The sequence below is a fragment of the Thermobia domestica genome, chromosome 13 (assembly GCF_964235325.1).
Source record: "Thermobia domestica chromosome 13, izTheDome1.hap1.1, whole genome shotgun sequence".
Taxonomy (NCBI): domain Eukaryota; kingdom Metazoa; phylum Arthropoda; class Insecta; order Zygentoma; family Lepismatidae; genus Thermobia; species Thermobia domestica.
Genome location: NC_137466.1, coordinates 144,255,414 through 144,275,861, shown reverse-complemented (window position 1 = coordinate 144,275,861; position 20,448 = coordinate 144,255,414). Strand labels below are relative to the sequence as shown.

Sequence of the window (20,448 nt, the reverse complement as noted above, 5' to 3'; positions counted from 1 at the left end):
TCAGTCTGCAAGCATGGTTACCTAAACCGTAACATTAAAGTCCACTGTGTTCCTCTTCGACACCTACTATATTTCGTTTCTCGTAACCACTTGTATAATTTATGCCAAATTTTATTATTTCTCATAATAGTTATTCTCATTTAATAAAAAAGAACATGTCTTTGTAAACGTAATAATAGTTTGGCATCGGTACACGAAACAACACCAATGGTGTGTCACTAAAATCACTACATACGTACTTCAAGTAATCATATCAAAAAGTCGCTTTAACCACTACAATTTTAAGAATTGACTTCAAAATACAATGGAGTTGAAGTAGCACTAGGCATGTATCAAATTTTTACACAACTTAGGTAATACAGAGACATTGAGTTGAATTAACATTGCTATTTTCTTAACTTGGCAAATTTTAATAAAACTAATTTTAATAAAAAATATGTTTTAGTGTTACATTTACACATAAAATTTCTGATTTTCTTGTAACTTGGAGTGCACTTTCTTTCAGGGCTAAGAATTGTTCTCTTGGATAAGCTTGAGATCAGTCAAGAGTATGGTGGTATTACATACAACCCCTTCCCCACAAAAATAAATCTTTTTTCTCGATTCTACTATGTACAGCATGATTCATTATGATTACTATGTACATAATTTACGAATGTAGGAATCTTTACATTTGAAACAGCGATTTCGCTTCACAGTGATGTTTTGTTAGTGTTTGGAAAGAAATTATCGTTTATTTTTAGGAAAGAATCAACATAGAATCCTAGTACAATATACAGTAAAATATGATATTTACTAGTGTATTCATTGTATCTTCGGAAAATTCAAGATTACTAATAAAACTCCAACCGACCAAAGCAGTATATGTTATTTAAGATTATATATTTGTGTTACAGTTTCGGCTATGTAACACAAATATATAATCTTAAAATACATACTACTTTGGTCAGTTGGAGTTTTATTAGTAATGATATTTACTAAATAATGTGTTATTTGATTACTCTACTCGGAGGCTCTATATCCAATTTGTCTTAAATAGCTAAGTGGCTCAGCTAGGGCAGTTGTGGAGAAGTAGAGCCTGTAGTGTAAATAGAATTTTGTCCGTTTCGGGTTTCGAAGCAATATAAAATAACTGCGTTATTAATATATTGCTTATTTATTTATATATTTGTCTTAACTGTTTTATCAATTGTCATTCCTCATTAACGCTTGAAATTTAGTTGTAACTAGCTAAAGTACCGGTACCAAGTAAGAATAAGGTTATGAAAAATATTTTAAAGGTATATTTGAACTCCCTTTTCTCCTCTTAGGATGCATATTTATAACTAAATGAAATGATTTAAACACAGCTCAACTCAAGTGTTAAATATGTTCAAAAACTTATTTTGAATGGTGCAGCCGTTACATTTTGTAAAAACAAAATAATCTTAAATTTCCTTCTCCCTCTTCCGTAAGATACGAGATTGAGTCAAAGTATAATAACAAAAAGTCAGGCCGACCTAAGCGCGAACTATTCTTTTTTTAATAAGTGGTTCAACGATGTGGATTTATATAACAGATAAATAAGCAAGCAAATATTCTGCTCTATATGGACGGGTTAAAGTTGCAGTGTACTTTATTTGTTTTCCAGAAATTAATATAACGCAAAATGTACTTTAATAAATTCGGGAACAAAAATGAATGTTATTTTACGTTTTCTGTTAACAGACTAACTTACCTATATATGGTTTCTGTGCGAGTCTTCTTTGTTGAAAAAGTGACTTGCACCATTATACATAGATAGAAGATAGACTCAGAAATAGATTCAACTTTATATGAGGAAAGGTGATGTCTTTCTCGATTCCCCTTTCCTGCGACAATATGTTAAGACGATCAATTCCTTTCCTGTGGTTCGAAAGAAATGTGTGAAAAAACGAGTTGGAGTGATACAGCAGATACAGAATTACGAATAGAGGTACGACATACAGATAGAGTGACTGTTACGGTTTTATTACACACATTTATTCATTTTCACACAATAACTAGATATTCCTCGCTTTAAAAATCTTAAAAATGCAATACATGATACATTTTTATGTCTCTCTTCTACATTCTATTTCTATTATACAAATATCAAAGCCTTATTATACTTTTTTAGAGAACTCACGAAAATTGATAGCATTAGATTCACATCTTAACATTTTCACATCCGATCAGAATAAATTCCGATAAATAATATTGTTACTTTTTATTTTTACTTTCTTTTATATACACTACAGAAAATTTTTAGAACGGAATATACCATTGGCATAACTTAAAATAACTTCTATTTCCAAATATTATGATGGACCTGATAGAAACTGGAATACAAAGTAGAAATCGAATCCAGTTAGACAGAAGTCAGTGGAGAGCTTTCGTGAATATAGCGTTGATCCTTCAGGTTTATAAAGCATGGAATTAGTTAGTTCGTTTCTTATTTGTAAATATTACCAGAAAAAATGTAGAAGAGGAGAGGATTTTAAAACAAAATTCGTATTACAGTGGTCATTAAAAGTGGATTCCCTTCTTTCTTTAGTGATAGACTTTTTTTAATATCAAAAATGTCGAATATATCGATCAATTACCTATTTAAGGTACAGTCAACAAGTATGAAATGATATTCTTTACCTCTTACAAAAAATTTAGAGTTCTTTTTTTTAAATCCAGTTAACATTAAGATGTAAAATGCAAGAAAATGGAACTAATGTTCAAATTTTTCTAAAGATTATTTATTACAAATTCAGTAATTACATTCAACTTTTTTTGAAAGTAAAAATCAAGCAATTTAATCTGAGATTTAATGACATCCTTTAACAATTACCTCGTCTGCAAAGACTAATTTGGGAATTGAAGTAGAAACCTGAAGGGCAAGTACGTAAGGATCCCGTCATATTTCCGTTCAACTCGAAACAAAGATAATATCTGCGGCAGTTTGTTGAATCTGGTATACGTGCTTTGTTGTTATTCTTACATACAGTGACTGGGTCTGATGAACCAGGAGACGGTGGGTTAGTAGTAACTGGAGGGAAATTTGGATTTGGTTTCTTGGTAGTAACTACAGTGGAAGAACAACCAGGAACTCCTGCTGCCGCGATACAAAATCTATAAATTGGACTGAAAGCAGTTCCCGAAGGACATTTCCTTTTAGTGGCAATAAATCCATTGCCCGATGGATTGGGAAGACATTCATAAAAGCTACTACAACTATCAGGATCAGGATGCCTTCCTTTTGATTTACAGTAACTGGGTTGACATTGTTTGTCCTTTTCGTTAAAAGTATAACCCTCAGGACACTTAAATACTATTTTGTTATTTACCGGAGGCTCTCCTGGAGCTCCTTGAACAGGCACACATACTACGAAATATTCTGGAAATTCCTTAAACGTAGCCACGAATGTGGTAGTACAATCTACAGTTGGAGGTACACAATGTTTATCGTCTTGAATTTCACACAACTCGGAAGTGGCATTATAGATCATTGGTTCATTGCAAGTTTTACGTTCTTCAAGAAAGACGCCATCTTGTATCTCGGTGCAGATGTAGTATTTCTTACAGTCGTCTGGATCAGGGAAATAACCAGGAGACTTACACCTCTCCGCTTTGGCCGAACCAGGTTGACAGTTGTCTGTAGTTGTTGCTGAACATTGTTTTTCTTCATCGTTACATACATAGTCTTTGTTAACTTCTGCACAACTCATGCTAAGGATGGGCAACAAAACACCATTGTAGTTCGTACACACAATCCAGTTGTCACAACCATTACATTGAGATCCAGCATATTGACAACGTGCAGTAACTGTTTGCCTGGGGACTAGTGAAACTGGAAAAAAATCACTCAAATCAGTTGACTGAACTTTGATTGGCACTTTCCGTTTGTTACTGGTCGAGCAGGTGATCTGTAAAATAAAATGTACATCTGAGAATGTTTTAAAGGATTTCAAAATGTTTTAATTCGATAATGTTTTCAATTACATAATAATATTTGTTTCTTAAGACTGCATTCTGTGGTAAAATTAGTTAAAGCTTTACTCAAATTGTGTTCAGAAAAAGAACCATACAGTTCCATATATTATATAGCAAATGTAGGAATGCTCGAGAAATTGAAGCGGGATTCCTACGATCAGGTTCTTAAATATTAACTAGAGACAACATAAAGCTCAGAGACATGTGCATCTTGTCCGTCATAAGATAGGTATTCGCTGTTTTCTGTTTATTATAGAGTTATACATTTTGTGAGGTTTTCTGTTAGAATAGAGGTATTGTTACGTGAGTAAGAAATAACAGAATATCATTACTCTCATTTACGTGCGTATTCTATATTTTTGAAGACAAGAGAAATAGCTATATTCAAGGATACCAGTATTTTCATTAATATTAACCTCTTGCAATTACATTTAACTCTTAGAATTCCTTATTTATTTATTTATTTTGCTTTTGCAAATGGATTTATGATAATAAATTTAGATTTTAAATTAATTCAACGTTATTCATTTATTGTGAAATAGTGATTCTAGTACATGGTAACAAAATCCCAAGTAGAGCTCCTTCGTGGCTAAGCGGTTAGCATACGCGTCTTTGGCGTGGGAGATCCGGGTTCAGTTCCCGGCGAGAGCTCATGTGGTTCGGATTCCACGTTAAACAGTAGGTTCTCGCTGCTGAACGGGACGTTGAACTCAAAATCCACTCCACTCAACTCAAAATCCCAAGAATGCAAAACAAGATTGAAGAAAGATAATGCTCAGAATACGAAACTAGTTGACTTCGTAAGCCGAATAGTTTTTTTTCTCTCTTTTAATATTTCACAGTCTTTCTCTATTATATTTATTCGTTATAAAGTTTTCTGTTTGTTGAATAATGTTTATTGCTTATAATAAAATGACAATAGTTTCCAAAATAACCTTATTTTCAATACCATATTTTCTATAATACATAAACAGTGTGCCCTAATCATGTTATATATAAGCAAAGGATTTATTTTCATTTACAGTACCGGTATATGGTTGCAACGAAATATTCTTTATTTCACTCTGTGATTGTTTGGTATAAAATAAACTCAGCAAACATTTTCATCTGTATTAATCTCAAAGTATATTTACCTTTAAATATTCTAAAGCAACGCACAAAACTTCAAACTTACTCCGTTTACATTCCATCTGAAAGTACATGCTGTAATTTCAAGATAAATTAAATCTTTATACCTACTCTGATATTAATAGTTACATAAGTTCAGCACGATTACATAATAACCTACTCTTACGTAGTGCGTATGCCAAAGTTTGTCAAGGGGGTTCAAGCTTTCAGGTTCATAATTTCAGGTCTTTGTTTCTTAATATTTTAAATATTTATTTTAACATAATATCTTGCTCAAAGGGGTGAATTAAAACTTCAAAATCTCCCTTTGAGTACACCACTCCTCCTACAATATAAGCCTTGTATTATTGCTATTATATTGTTTAAGATTCTTACGTGTGATATAATACTGACATATTATTAAGCAAAATATATATTAAAACTATGAGGTTTACATAAAAAACTACTATATTTTTAGTAAGGTTAAGTATATATTCACGTGTGTTCTTATCGTTACCTGTAACATACTACTATATATAAAATGCAAATGGGATTTTGCAGCAGATTTCCTCTATATACGGATGTAGCTTCTTCAATTGTGTAAAAGTTAATGTTTTAAGTTCTCCATTGAGCAGTACAATATAAAGCTAAGAGTTTACTTTTTTTTTTTTTTTTTAGCAACGATATTTACAATTGTGCTGCACTTTGTGATTTTTATGTTCCTCATTTATATAACTGATCGGGAGCAATAATTACGTATCACTAATGAGAATACACTGGAGCAGGAAAGTGTACCTATCGAATAAAGAGTAAACCCATCTGAATGCGAAGTAGCTCTAATGAAGTAATTTATATATGGTTTGTAAAAATAAAAGTAATGAGATCAAATCGCTACAAATCATTAAAACGTTTAAAAAATAGGTCACCTGGGCGCCGATGCACTTCTACCAACGAATTTTCCACACTTGGAAGGTGCCCTGGAAGTTCTTTTCCGTAATGTTCTTCAAGCAGCGCACAGAAGCCGTTTTAACCTCTGTTATGGTTCCATGATGGTTTACACTAAGGACTGCTTTCAGTCGAGGGAAGAGGAAAAAATCCACTGAGGACAGATCGGGACTGTAGGGGTGCTGGGAAAGCGTTTCGATGCCGTTCCGGGTCAGATAGTCGTTCACTATAAAGTAGATGTAATCTCTGGCCTCATTCGGTTAACTCTTTCCTCCAATCTTTTCAGAACTTCCATATAGAACGCGTCGTGACGGCCTGTCCCTCGGGAATAAATTCAGGATGGATCACACACTTGGCACCAAAGAAGATAATGGTCATGGCCTTTGCCATTGGCCTGCTCATTTGAGCCTTTTATGGTGAGAGGATGTTGTTGTGTGCCATTCGGCACTTTAGCGTTTTGTCTCTGGATCGTATTCAAAAACCCACGTTTCGTCGTCAGATATCACATTGTTCAAAAACTCAGGACATGTTTGAACGAACTGCAAAGGACCTTCGCAAATAAACACACTGTTTTGCTTTTCGGTCGTCTGTCAAAACATTCGTGACAAGCTCGGCACAGATTTTTCTCATCTGCAAATCCTCGGTAATGATGGAGTGCACAGTCATTTTTTCAATTCCTATGCTGTCTGAGATCATGAGAATATTTAACAGCAAGTCTGAGTTCAAGACATCACGCACGTTGTCCTCGATTCTGCTCGTGGACAAGCATCCTGCACGAGATTCGTCTTCCACACTTCCTCGACTATTTCTGAAGAATTTGTACCATCTCATAACAGCAGATTCTGATAGGCTTTCACTTAAGAACACTTGCTGGATTATGACCAATGTCTCCATAGCCGATTTTCTGAGACCCACACAAAATTTAATGGCGTAGCACTGTTCGACAGAAAGTTGCATTTTTAAGCTTCGACCGAGCTTATAGACAAAGGGCCACTTAAGGTAAAAGCCACACGGAAGCTCGTAGATAACTGATAGACCTACTATGTGCATTTTCAATCCTACTTCCCCCTCCATCGAACGCACCTAGAGTGAGCGCGCTGCGACGTACGACCACGTCAGAAACCTTTTTAGGCAGATCCTGTACTTATTGATGTATTTGAAGACACACACAAACATCAGAAATACGGAGGCACATAGAAAATAAAATTATTAAATACTTCTTTACTTATTTGTATTTCTAGCTTTTCTTCATAAGTTTCATTCTATGAGTTTTATCAACTATCTCGAATTGTCTAAGGTTTTGATGTGATGATTATAAATAATCTGCACCTATCTTACATGGACATATCCCAGATATCTTTTTTTTTTTTTTTTTTTTTTTTTTACCTCTTCCATTTAATGATAGAAGTGTGATAGATATTTGTGTATTTTGTGTGGTGAAACGTAATATTTTCCCCCTCAAGTTTATATTTATGGATTGTTAATTTTTTTAAAATTCTGAAATCCTAAAGTAACCTAATGAGTCTTGCCCATGCCCTACGCAATGTTCGAACAAAAATTTACGCAGTTTAGGTTTCGGTCGTTTATTTCTTTTAAACCACAAAGGAAGCGACATTATTTTTTCAACATCTTTTACGGTTACGTTGTCAGTATAGATGTTATTTAGGTGTTAATCGAGAAAGTACTCCTTCACGCTAAAAGCTCAATTTTGAGTTAAACTGGTTCAAATGGTTAAAGTAAAAGAATTACAAAATGAGAGAAATAATTCACGAGGAACAGATACTAAACTGCTTGTGATAATTTCCAATGTAAATTTGTAGTAGCCTATATCGTATATTTACCCAATTAGTGAAAGAATAATAATACGAGAATTTCATGCATTTTTTGGCAGTTTACAGGGATATCAATCACGTATTTGTAAAATACACTTTAAAGAAAATTCTTGGGCTCTGGAAACACTATTGCTTCAGGCTACCATCGCAAGTATATCTCATCTTTCCAGATATAATACTACAATTCAATCTTGGCAGATGAATGCAACAATCGAAATCTTTGAGTTTTACGTCCCAGGGTGGTCCGAAAGTGGGCGTACCCCCCTTTAGTTTCAACAGTACAGTGTTAGTATGGTAAAATGTCTGTACACAGTTACCTTGAATCTTAAGTCTTAAGAGTCATAAACATCGGAATGATCACCATCCATGTCGTAACACAGCTGAATTCTGCGCCAAGTTCTTGCAGATGTTTTGCGGAGATACTCTGGAGTCACAAGGGTGAAGGCGTGTTCCACAGCTGTTCGTAATTCCTTGCGTTGTGTGATTTCGAGTGTTTCTTGTTGCTTTATGAAACCCCAGAGAGCATTATCTGGTGTCGTCAGATCGGGACTTCTTGGAGGCCAGGCAAAGGGAACTGGTGAAGATGCATAACCTCTTCCAATAACCAAAAGCACAGATGCAAATAACTGTTACCAAGCGGAAAACAGCAGAAAACAAATGAACATGGATAGCAATGTTGTCAGACAATACCAAGCAATGTTACCAAACAAATGTAGGTAAAACTGTCAGAAAACACCAATTAGGGTTACGTTGTAGAAATGTGATATTACGAAGGAAAGAAGTTGAAAATCTTTCAAATCTAATGACTTACCTAATCTGGTAACCTTGCTACTAGGAAAAAAGGTCTAAAGTTCTTCACAGTAATTCGAAGTGACTTGTACGAACTTCTAAACACAAATTAACATGCTTAATCACGCTCTGTGAAACTTTTCTGGAGGTTTGTACCGTAAGTGATTTAACTTCTAATTTTCCTTTTCAGTTGCTCTACAGTTGAGAGGCTCATTGTTGCATTGTTTTAACTTTCAAGTAATCCACAGGAAAAGGTCGGTCTGTGTGAAGTCCAAAGACCAGGTTAGGAGAAAGGTGGAGTTATCTCGAGTTTTCTTTCTTTTTTTTTTTTTTGGTGGGGGATAGTAATTGGTATAATTTCTCTTAATAATATGTGTAACTTTTTAATGGAGGGGTGATGATCTCGCTTTTCTTCTTATAATAGGGAAGTAATTTGTGCAAATAAAGCAAGATATACAGGTTTGCAACATTGTGTTTCTAACAATAGGATGTAACGTATCGAGCAATATACATATTATCTTAGGATGAAGTGGTACTTCGTGTAACACGTACGGTTTTCACTTGATCAAAACCATGATTTGGCTATTAGTATGACTATTCAAATGATGCCATGTTTCGTCTCTGTAGAAGAATTCATCTAACATGCTTACTCCATACAGGGGGATTCAATAAGTTCTAAGCCTAATGTACAACGAGTAGATGAATGTTAGAAAGTACTTAGTCAGTTTTCTACATAACTTCACTTGAGATCAATGTACTTCTCACATCGATCAATAAAACGTCAAACAGCAGCAGTAGAAGAAGATTTTTTTTGTTGTCATCACATGCATCTTCATCGCTGGAACGTGAACCACACGTGTTTATTTCGTTTCTGAATCAAGAAAATATCACTTGGGACCAAGTTTGCAAAATAATGTGGACGAGGAAGATTCTGATATCCGCACTGTTGTTTAGCAGCTTTGGAAACAACGACTCTGTGCACTGGAAAATTGTCGATTTCCTTCGTGGCTTAGCGATTAGCGTACACGCCTTTGGCGTGGAAGTCCCGAGTTCGATTCCCGGCGGGAGCTCATGTGGTTCGGACTCCAGTTTAATAAGTAGGTCTCGTTTCATATAGCCTCGCTACTGAAAGGGATGTTAAACTCAAAATCAACTCAACTCAACTCAACTGAAAATTGTCGTGGAGAGGCAACATTTTTTGGATAGTTTGCTGCATCATTTTTTTTCCTTTATTGCTGAACAGAGTTGGTTCATCAAATTGACATATCGTAGTATTATAAGGCGTATAATCAATGAGAAGTGGTCCTTCTTCATCCCAAAAAATCGTCTCTAAAATCTTGTCTTCAAATTTTTGTGTTCTGAACTTAGAGGTAAGGTGATTCATTATGTTTCCACATCATACGCTTCAACTCTCTTGCTTCGAATCAGAGTCCTGAGGTGAATTCACGTCCCATCACTTTCACTAAAATGTGAATAAAAGTTGTCTTCATTTGAGTTTATTCTGGTCAAAATTTCTCGCTAACACTCTAGCCGATGTTTTTTTTTTTTTTTTTCATTTCAATCAGACTTCGGGTACCAGTCCTTTATGCAGGATTTTTTCAACTGATCCAATTGTTACATCAGACACATTGTCACACATCGTTAATTCATTACATATTGCTCTACTTACAATTTAGCATACATTTTTTCAGTATCACGCCTACACTGCAGCCAGCTTTTGAGTCAAGCAGCCTACCTTTACACTGTGGCATTGGAAAGTGCGTTATCATTGTATACTGCAGTTATGTGTTTACGCTAGTATACCATTTTTTGTCAAAAATTCTATCGCCCAATGAACTTCGCTGTGTACCAACGTTATACACCTTAGTAAATATGAATGATAAATGACATCGTCTTCTGCTTTCGTGTTTGTGCTAAGGAAGGATGATGGAATCGTTTCACAGAGTTTCGTCATCCCACAATTGTCGCATCACCTGTAGGCTTGGAGTGTAATGAATGCCCCAGGCTGGTTTTCTTTCTTTTAGAGCACTGTACAAACCAGTATATTGTGAAATTATTTGGCATTGTGAATTGAGAAAACCTTTTCTGAATAAGTGGAGCTACTAATATAAAGTTACATAATGCACAAATAGGTATCGCATGATAACAACGTCACATATCAACGCACGATATAGAGCAGAACAGCAGCACCTGTCACTACGCGCACTTCATATATTGTAACCAAGTTACCATTGTAACTTTGAGTCCCTGTACCTTATGTCTTTGTAGTACAAGCTTGTCACTGCCAATATAGATCAGTTATTACTTTTATACATATCAACTTGTTTTATTTCTGACATCACATTATTGTTCTAGGTGAAGGCAATATGTACACCTGTCAGTGTAGTTGCAAGGAGCAAAATAATTTGAAGGTGTACATATTTTTCGAATATATAGTTAACAATCCAGTAATATATGAAACTTCGCTGTTCAATAAATAGTGACACAATATCTGTACAGCTAATAATGTAAAGTTATTGAAAGATATGATCATTAGCTGGACAGGCTGGTCCCAGCCTCCGTATAGAGAAGAGAATCTGTTTCAAATGAGTTTGGAAACACACATAGACATAAATTAATACTTCAAACGGAAGCGGGAATAGGAGAGAAAGCGACTTCAAGTATTTTTTTAAAAGCAGAAGATTTAAGAACTAGTTAATATTACTAAATTATACACTTATAAAACAAACCTTTTCATATGAGTATTAAGTAGCAATTTAGAATCTAGAATCTAGCTATTTCCATAAGACAGATAAATAGTTTTTCTTTTTTCTTTTTGAAATCAGTATATTATAGTTGGTCTAATTATTTTTACATAAGAGCTCCTTCGTGGCTATATGATCAGCATATTCGCCTTTGGCGTAGAAGACCCGGATTCGATTCCCGATGGGAGCTTACGTTAAGCTGTAGGTCGATATCTCATGTAGCCTTACCGATGAAAGGGACGCTAAACTCAAATCTATCCATCCATCTAGTTCTTACACAATCAGAAAATAATCCAACTTAAAGAAAATTCTTCCGAACATTAATTAGTAAAATAATTGAAATTATCAAGTTTTAAGGTGTATTTCCATTAGATCGTATTTTCTCTTTTTCCAACTAGTTTAAAACATAACGAGTAGATTCTAAATAATTTAAGATAATTCACTTTAACAATCATTACAATTCAATTAACAAGATTTCTTTTAATGTTCTTAATTAACTACAGTAAAGCAATACGAAATTTTTATTTGAAGCTGTAGTATGTGGCATTATTGTTTGAAACATTTTTGTTTGGATATGCAAAAATCAGTTATGACATACATTCAAATTAATAAAAAATCTCGATTTAACTCCGAATAATAAAAAAAAAAAAAAAAAAAATAATATGAAAACTTTTTGAAAAATAATTAAAATTGTTTTGAATTTTAAGAATAAAAACCACGATGAAATATAATAATTGGGAAACAAGCCTTATTGCAACCGCCTCACTAATATATTATATGCAATAAGTAGTTTTGCTCAGGGGACGAGTTTTGGGGCTATCTTGTCTCGATAAGATGCCATCAATTTGCTGTTTCGTCGCGAAAACCTATTTCTATTGGAAGAGCTCTGGTTTGTCTGGTATCTCATCACGGAACTTCCATCTCGTCTAGTCTAGCGGATAACACTAGCCAAAGAAATTACAGAATTACACTTTTCCTTGCTTTGTCATTATAAGAATCAACAATCACGATCTAATTTCATTTAGAATAATTGATGTTTAGCAATAACGTGGATGAGAAAAATATTGTCTGGAATAACATCATGTATATATATGAAGCAACGTATATATGTAGACACGTGTGTAGCAACGCTACAAATAATGTTGCTCCATACCCTAGGTTCCTATTTTCGTGTTCTCATTATTTATTTAATTTTATCTTTATCTGTGGAACGTCAAGGGTCTTTTCCACATTCTCTTCCAGTCATTCCTCATTTTTAAGAAGAAAAAACAATACAGTAACTCAATAATAGGAAACAATGCTATAATTTTGGAAAATATTCCACTTGAGTAATCGTAAGTGTTATTGACTCTCAATATCTGTTTTCAAGATCTTACATACGGTGTGATATCAAAACAGAACCAGTTGAGAAAGCTCCAAGAGCATTGCCAGATCGAACTTAAAAGGAATTAATTTTTCTCATTAATTTCTACAGGCTTTATACCAATTGTTCTGTGTACTTTATTATTATACTCATTAAAGAATTCTTGTAATATACCTATCCATTTATAATTTCCTTGAATACTAAATTTTTTCCACATATTTTGTTTAAAAGTTCTGTTAAAACATCCTAGGATATGTTGTTTTACAAAGACACATGCTCAAAATGGAGAACTCAGAATTTTTTTTAAAAAAATGCAAAATATCATCTCTTTATAACTTACGGTTACCAAGATATGGCTCCTTAAATCTCCCGAAATCGGAAATTTTTGGTCAATATCTCGGGAACGGTAAGAGTGATTCTAAAAATTCCATCACTTCTTTGAGATGACGCTCTATCGAATGGAGAGCTTATTTTTCTTTTAAATCGTAAATAACGGACACACACACACACACACACACACACACAGACATAGGGAATTCAGTAACGAACATTTTAAGTTCGTTGGAAATCGTACGTGAAGACGAAGAGGTTAGCGGAAGACCATGGAGCATGGAAGATTCTCAGTTGCAGCAAGTGACCTGCCAATAATGGCAGAATACCTATGATGATGATGACATACGATGTGCAAATTTGAGGTTCAACAATGACTTAAAGAAAAGCATTCAGCTTTTGGCCTGTAAGAAGAGGCCTGGCAACAATTAATAGCTTTTTTCTGATACCTTGTTTTGTAGGTACTATCTGACTTTCTTTCCGAGTTTCTGATATTATGTTTAAGTTTTTTGATCAAAAAATCTAAACAGTAAGAAGTTGCATAGAGTAAAGCTTTACAGATTTAATTCGAATCGATTTATTAAATGAATATTTCTAACAATGTCAATAAATAATATGTAGGCTGAAATATAAGAATAATAGAAAAATGGTATGAAGGAACGTAAATACTTTTATTTTATGTCAGTTTTTACATCATACGGACGGAAAACCCAAAATTTGTTAAAGACATTCTGAGTTTCCATTATTATCATTAGAGCTACTCCCAGATCTTATCGAATCACTTGTGAGAGCAATGGACCTGAAAAATTTAGAGAATTTTAATTGTTGTATCATTTGTTGGCACTTAGGTTGTCTTTTAAATGTATTATAGCCCATAAGTCACTTGACACTATTAGTTGACTTAAAATACTTTTCATTAATTAGTGTAGCAGTGGGTATCCAACGGAACACTAATTATTAGTGACTGTGTTTGTGCTAGAGAGTTTGTCAGTGGTAGCCTTTGAGTATACATCGTATCCATGTGGTATTGAGTGAAGGAACGGAGTAAAATGGAACATTTACATAACTTATACATACAATTTATTTTCGCTACTTACAATAGCGTACACTTCCCACATTCACACATTTTCCATCATACTGCTTTACATTGCTCATTTCCCCCTTTACCTCAATGTTTTCTCCTTGCCTGCAAAGACTGCTTGGACACTAAGGTCTATTTCTCTGTATAAACTTTTCCCGATTTTGACGTTTGCTCTTTCCGATTTCTGATTTTTTCCAAGTTCTATAATATTATCATACTTATTACTTTGAACCTCTCCTTTTCAATTACTTAATCATAGTTATCGCTTTGAAAATTTTAATTACCTATCATAGTTATTACATTATGCACTCTTTATTACTTGTGTAAATTATTAGTAGGTCTTTCACAAGATACTTAGCAACTTGTTTGTGTTGTATTGTTGGCGCCTAACAGAAAGAGCTTTTTGCGTTAAATTTGTACTCAAGTCAACAATAAATAGGAAGTTATTAATTAACACCCTGGTTTTGCATTTCAGTAGTGGTCTATTGTTAGCTAGTTACAGACAGTGAAGTTTGTGACCTGTGTCATAAATCAACGTTCAAATAATACACCACCATCTTGATAAATTATTCGTAATCTCAATAAAACGTTTGAAGGGTGTAGGTAACTGGAAAATTTTCTATGATCAGGAAACAAAAAATTGCAGTAAGTAGAAGAGAAGGAGGTAAGCGGTATAGCGCAAAGCTATTCTCTGTCACAAACCAAATCAACTCGAAAAACAACACTATCCCAAATTCCCATCCAACGATACCATAAAAAAAGTATTTACACGTTACATGCTAGAGAGAAGAACTTTATCAAACTCACCCATTTTTTTCTCAGGAGGGAAAGCGTGTATAAAAAGACTTTAAAAGAACTTGGACAGTAATTATTGCACTTGATTGAGCATCTAGTGAAGTTTGTAAACAAAACCTATGCTAATAACCGTAATACTTTCTCCGTACTCATACCATACAGCCATTTTTATCAAGCAACTTATGGACCATTCTGTATTGATAAATTAATTAAACCCTTCCTTAAATAACAGAGTGGAAACAAAGTAGTCTATGTTACTAATTTATAAATTAAAACTTATTTTCTATATTTTAAAAAAGTAACCTTAAAATTTTGAAATTTAAGGAATAATAAAACATAATGCTTGCTTCAAAATTTGTTTTCTCTCATTTTTTTTAAAGAAAGATTAAGACCTTTAATTGAATCAGTCTATCATTAATTCAAAACTTAATTTTTAATTTTTGAAGATTGGGACCTTTAGCTTTGGACAGATACCAATATAAAATAAAATTTAATTTAAAACTTACTAGGCGTAATTTTATCAAGCTCACACAATTTTTGTGAGGCGGAAAGCATATATAAAAAGTTTTTAAAAAGAACTTGAAAAGTAACTATTGAACGAGCATCAATGAGGTTTGTAAAGAAAATCTAGAGTCTCCTCTGTAACATGTTCTCCATACTTATACCATTCAGCCATTTTTCACAAGTAACTTATGGACGATTTTGTATTGATACATTAATTAGGCTTTTCCTTAAATGACAAAGTGGAAAAAATTCTTTATAAATTAAAACTTATTTTCTGACAGAGTGGAAAAAAATATTCTATGTTACTTATTTACAAATTAAAACTTACTTTCTATATTTTTAAAAAAGAACCTTAAAACTCCCAATTTTAAACAGTAATGAAACTGAATGCTGGTTGTAAAATTAGTTTTCTCTCTAATTTATTTTAAAGAAGATTGAGACCTTTGATTGAATCAAGCTATCTTTAATTCAAAACTTAAGTTTTAAGTTTTCAAACCCTGAACCTTTAGCTTCGGACGGATACTAAAATAAAATAACATTACATTTAAAACTGACCTTTCTAACTCAATACTAATAGATTGATCTTTGGTTGTGTTCGATTTAAAACACATGTTATTTCTTATTTTAAAAAATGAGACATTTAACATAGGAATGGTATTGAGTCAATACATCTTTTGTAAATAATTTATTATACCTAACAAAATCACGTAAAATAGAGTAAGTAAAAAGGTTATGAAGTAATGTATTTGTCAATATATTGAGTACAATCAATCTTAATAATCATCTTAATAATGATAATAGTAATAATAATTATTATTATTTTACTAAAATCTGATTAATTGAACAAAAAAGGGGCTGAATTACTGATAGATGAAAGACTAATTAGTACAGTAATTAATATAAACCATTTGTTAGGTGTCTACAGGCACGTTATTTGGGATGTAATACTCAATAACTTTGTCGAACACTCAGTGATACTGGGTCATCAATACATAAAACACGAGATTGGCTGTAAAATTTCTGACCTGAAAAGCAAGGAAATTAGTAGTGTGTACTACAGAGCTGCTTCTAATGTATTGTCTGTCACATGCTGTGGTACATTTTAATGTATTACAGGTCGTGCTTCGTAAGTAGAATTATAAGACAGGATGAAGGTTTATGTAAGTGAACAGCACATAGCCGCTCAATCCGTAATTTCTTACATCCACAAGAAATACTTGATAACCAGGATCATGAGGGTGTGCGAAACTTCGTGAAGGATTCTTTGCAATCGTATTTTACTGTGTGTTATTGGATGAATACATTCAAACACGGACTATAGTCCGTCTGTGAAGAGCGGGATTAGAATTTCTCAAAAGTACTCGGAACGACTATCGTGGATTGTAGTTATATGTTGCGTAGGGCATCCTTCAAAAGTGCCTGGACATGCACAAGATGACTGTTCACTGGGATCCCAAAAACTTGACGGCGGATCGAAAACGCCAAAGTGTGGTTCTGCCACAGGCAAATGTGCAACAATACAAGCGTGAGAATTGCTTGAGTAGGCTTATGGCGTAGGAAGATATATGGTGTCATTATTTGACTCTGGGACAAGAAACAATCAAGACAGTGGAAACACACGACATCTTGTTAAGAAGTTTTGTTGTCAGTCTTTTGCTCTCTTCGTCAGTTTGAACCATGGCCATTAACATGTTTTAAAAATTCCTCATGTTTGTTATTTATAGGTCCAAAATGCTTTGTGCGTAACCCATACTGTTGTTGTTTTCGTAATGGTGTCAAAATCCTAGACACTAGCAACCTTACTCCTATGTAAGCTGTCATATAACATGTTATTCTCTGTGCGCTCACATTTAAAGATTCTCTTTCATCGTTTGACGGTGTACCATAAACACCTCTCACCAAACACAGTTGATATCTCTTGATGGGTTACGTGGTTGGTTTTACCTATGAAGACACAGGAATTTAATCTCAGTATGATTACTCAATTTTGTTTATCGTGCTTCTGTCTTCTACTCTCGTGGTTCTAACTCCAGTTCAACAGGATCTGCAAAGGTGTAAATTACCATGAGTATTATTGAGGTACCACCTGCAATGATGTAACATCTACTCATGATGAGGGTACGAACTTTATGACCTCCCTCGTAAATAGGAACTAGGTATGTATTAAAGTAATCCAATTCGAGTATAAATCCTTTCTTCGATAAATGAAGGAAGGTTTTAAAAATTCAGATATGTAAGAAAATGTGGCATTATGAAGGCAGACATACGGGCTTTTATTTTGTTGTTAATTTTAGCCTTATTATAAGATGCCAATAAAAAAGAAAGTACTCTGTAGTTTGCGATATTACGAAAATAATATCTTAAATAATACGGAAGTCGAAAAATACGAAAGAACAAGAGCTTCAGGGTATAAAATACCAAAGTGCTTTGTGGGAAGTGCAAATAGGCTGGCAGTATCTTTAAAACGTACAGAACAGAAGAAATAAAGAGATCAGTGAGGAATGTTCCCAGAAGTCAACTCGTCAAGTCTCAAGAGAGTTACATTTTTTCAGAACATGGTTAAAATTTAACAAACACTTTGGTTGCTGTTGCACAGAACAAACCATTCAATTTCTGTAGACAGACAAATATGCAGTGCGTGCCTCTTTTGCTACCTAGGTTCTATAATGAATTGATGATTTAAACAGGTTCCTTGTTCTGATTGGGGTGCGTTTATGATTCGTATTTCGTAGGTATCACTGAATTCGCATGTTGTGTTTGAGTACAAGAGAGTCAGCCACAAACTGAATACTCAATATGATCTTACTTTTGTTAACAGAGTTTTTGGAATTTTGTTTTTCTACTGAATCTAATATTTCAACAAAGGTTTACCTTCACATGTTGCAATTCTACCGTAGAGAATGCCAGAAATTGACTAGAACTGTCAGTCGTAGACAAACACACAATATACAGCCACATTATAATTAAACCCTACATCGGATATGCCTAACGGAGTGCGTTAAGACTAACAAACAATTAATGACTACAGATATATATATATCTTTATAATACGAAAGAGAATAAATCCCGCCTAGAAGTAAATAGATTATGAACTATAGCTTTTATTTAAACTGTTAAAAAAAATTAAGACCTACACTTAATAGTCGAAACCGTTAAACTCTATGAATAAGAAAGTTAAATTAAATACGAGTAATTTATAGTTTTTACGCCCCATGATTATGCAACAAGGCTAAGGTACACAGTAATGGTGATAATGCAGAAAACCCATGCACATGGCGTTTGTCGGGATCGAACCAGACATTCCAGCGCTATCTTAACCTCGGACCCTAATCGTGGGACATTAAACTAAAAAATAGTGTTTCAAGTGATCATAAAGTACATAGTGGTACGCGTATAATGTGGCAAGTTGCTTCATCAAGTTGCTTCTGACGATTTGCATGTCAGTAGCTGTATATACGCAGTTTGATTAAATTACAACCAACCTTATTTTTAAATATAAACAAATGTAGTCAGGGAAGAGTGGTAAATAAAAAGGAAACTTGAAAAATGCCATTGCATTAAATTTTTGTCAAGCTTGGAGAATCCAGAGTGGAAATGATCTGCTAGATCAAACAAGTGTCCACGGGTTGATGCAATAAGCTCACGGATCAAATGTGATCAATAGATTGAAACTTTCTTGGTCCAATACAGCATTCCCGTGTTTTGTTAGGGTCCCTGCTCTACCCACATGACTCCATGTAGATTTGTGGCTTTTCCTCAAGCTGAAAATGCCATGAAAGGAAGCAGATTTCAGTTCATTGAAGACAATGGACTAGCTGCGTGCGATCCCCAAAGAGCCTCTGCAGAGCTGCTTCCAACAGTGGGAGAACAGTTAGAACTGTGTGGCAGTACAAAGAGGAAACACTTTAAAGGAGATTAATGTTAAGATTGTGAAATCTGAATAAACAACTTATTTATGGATAAAAGCGGATATTTTTGAACCAATCATTTGCTATATGGGATTCGCATACTATCAAAACAGTCAAATCTATTGAATTTTTCCATGTGTATTGAATTGAAAGTTAATCCGCGAAATGAACCAATTTTCAGGGACTAATTGACAAGTTTACAGCTCCGAAGGAGAAAAAACAAAAGCACTGATATAGTAAGTAAAATAAATAAATCAATAGGTTTGATTAAATCTGAAGTTACGAATAACATATAAATAAAGTATTAAGGACTTGTGCTCTGGTAGTAGAAGACGACTATAGGAAGGTGGGTAACAACGTAAGTTACTGCCTGGTTAAGGTAGACTAGCGATGGTACTGTCAAAAATGTGTAATCTTGGTCCAAAGAAACCTGCCTACACGCTTCTTTAAAATACAATTGGAATTTTTTTTTTAAATATGGGCTTTCTTTGTCAAATTCAGATCTTCATTGCGCACGAGACAAGACAGAATTTTTGTTGACGATATTGGAGACGAGATAAAGTTCTTCCAATGGAAATAAGATACATTACTCGAGACGAGTCATCATTTTCACGACACATCTTCGAGACAAGAAAGCCTTCTTATCTCGTGCACACATCCCTATTTACCGTGAAATTTTGTGTTTCCTATGTACGATTGCCCAAATAATTTCTTCTAAAGCAAGATTTCCGAACAAGGCTGTACGTGTGGCTAGACTGGAATTGATTATGATATATGTTCTGTAATGTACTGTTGTCCTTACCTGATCTCTCGGTTTGCAGGTTCTTGCACTACTTGAAAAGTAATAGTCATCTGGACAGGAATATGTGTTTAGGTACGTAGCGTTTCCAGGAAACCCACCACATATTATGAACTTACTACAATCTGTAGGATGAGAGTACGAGCCAGGACCTGGGCAGTTATAGCTAAAACGAAAAGTATAATAATTCCTCAGAAATAAGAACACAATTCAATAAGAATTCAACAAATAATAATAAAAAAAATGTGATCAATGCACAGTATGTAAATA

The 20,448-nt window shown here is 34.0% G+C and overlaps 1 protein-coding gene across 1 annotated transcript in view; it reads right to left on the bottom strand.

Annotated features, from left to right (window-relative positions):
• Window positions 1–2,670: 2,670 nt before the first annotated feature.
• LOC145669308 (uncharacterized) overlaps window positions 2,671–20,448 on the bottom strand; it is a 32,775-nt gene continuing 14,997 nt past the window's right edge. Inside the window, exons 4-5 of the mRNA XM_081737618.1 lie at window positions 20,182–20,344; window positions 2,671–3,914 (exon numbers count right to left, since the gene is read on the bottom strand). Of these exons, the coding sequence (XP_081593744.1) occupies window positions 2,829–3,914; window positions 20,182–20,344 (1,249 nt within the window). The 3' untranslated portion in view covers window positions 2,671–2,828. The remainder of the gene's footprint in view (window positions 3,915–20,181; window positions 20,345–20,448) is intronic.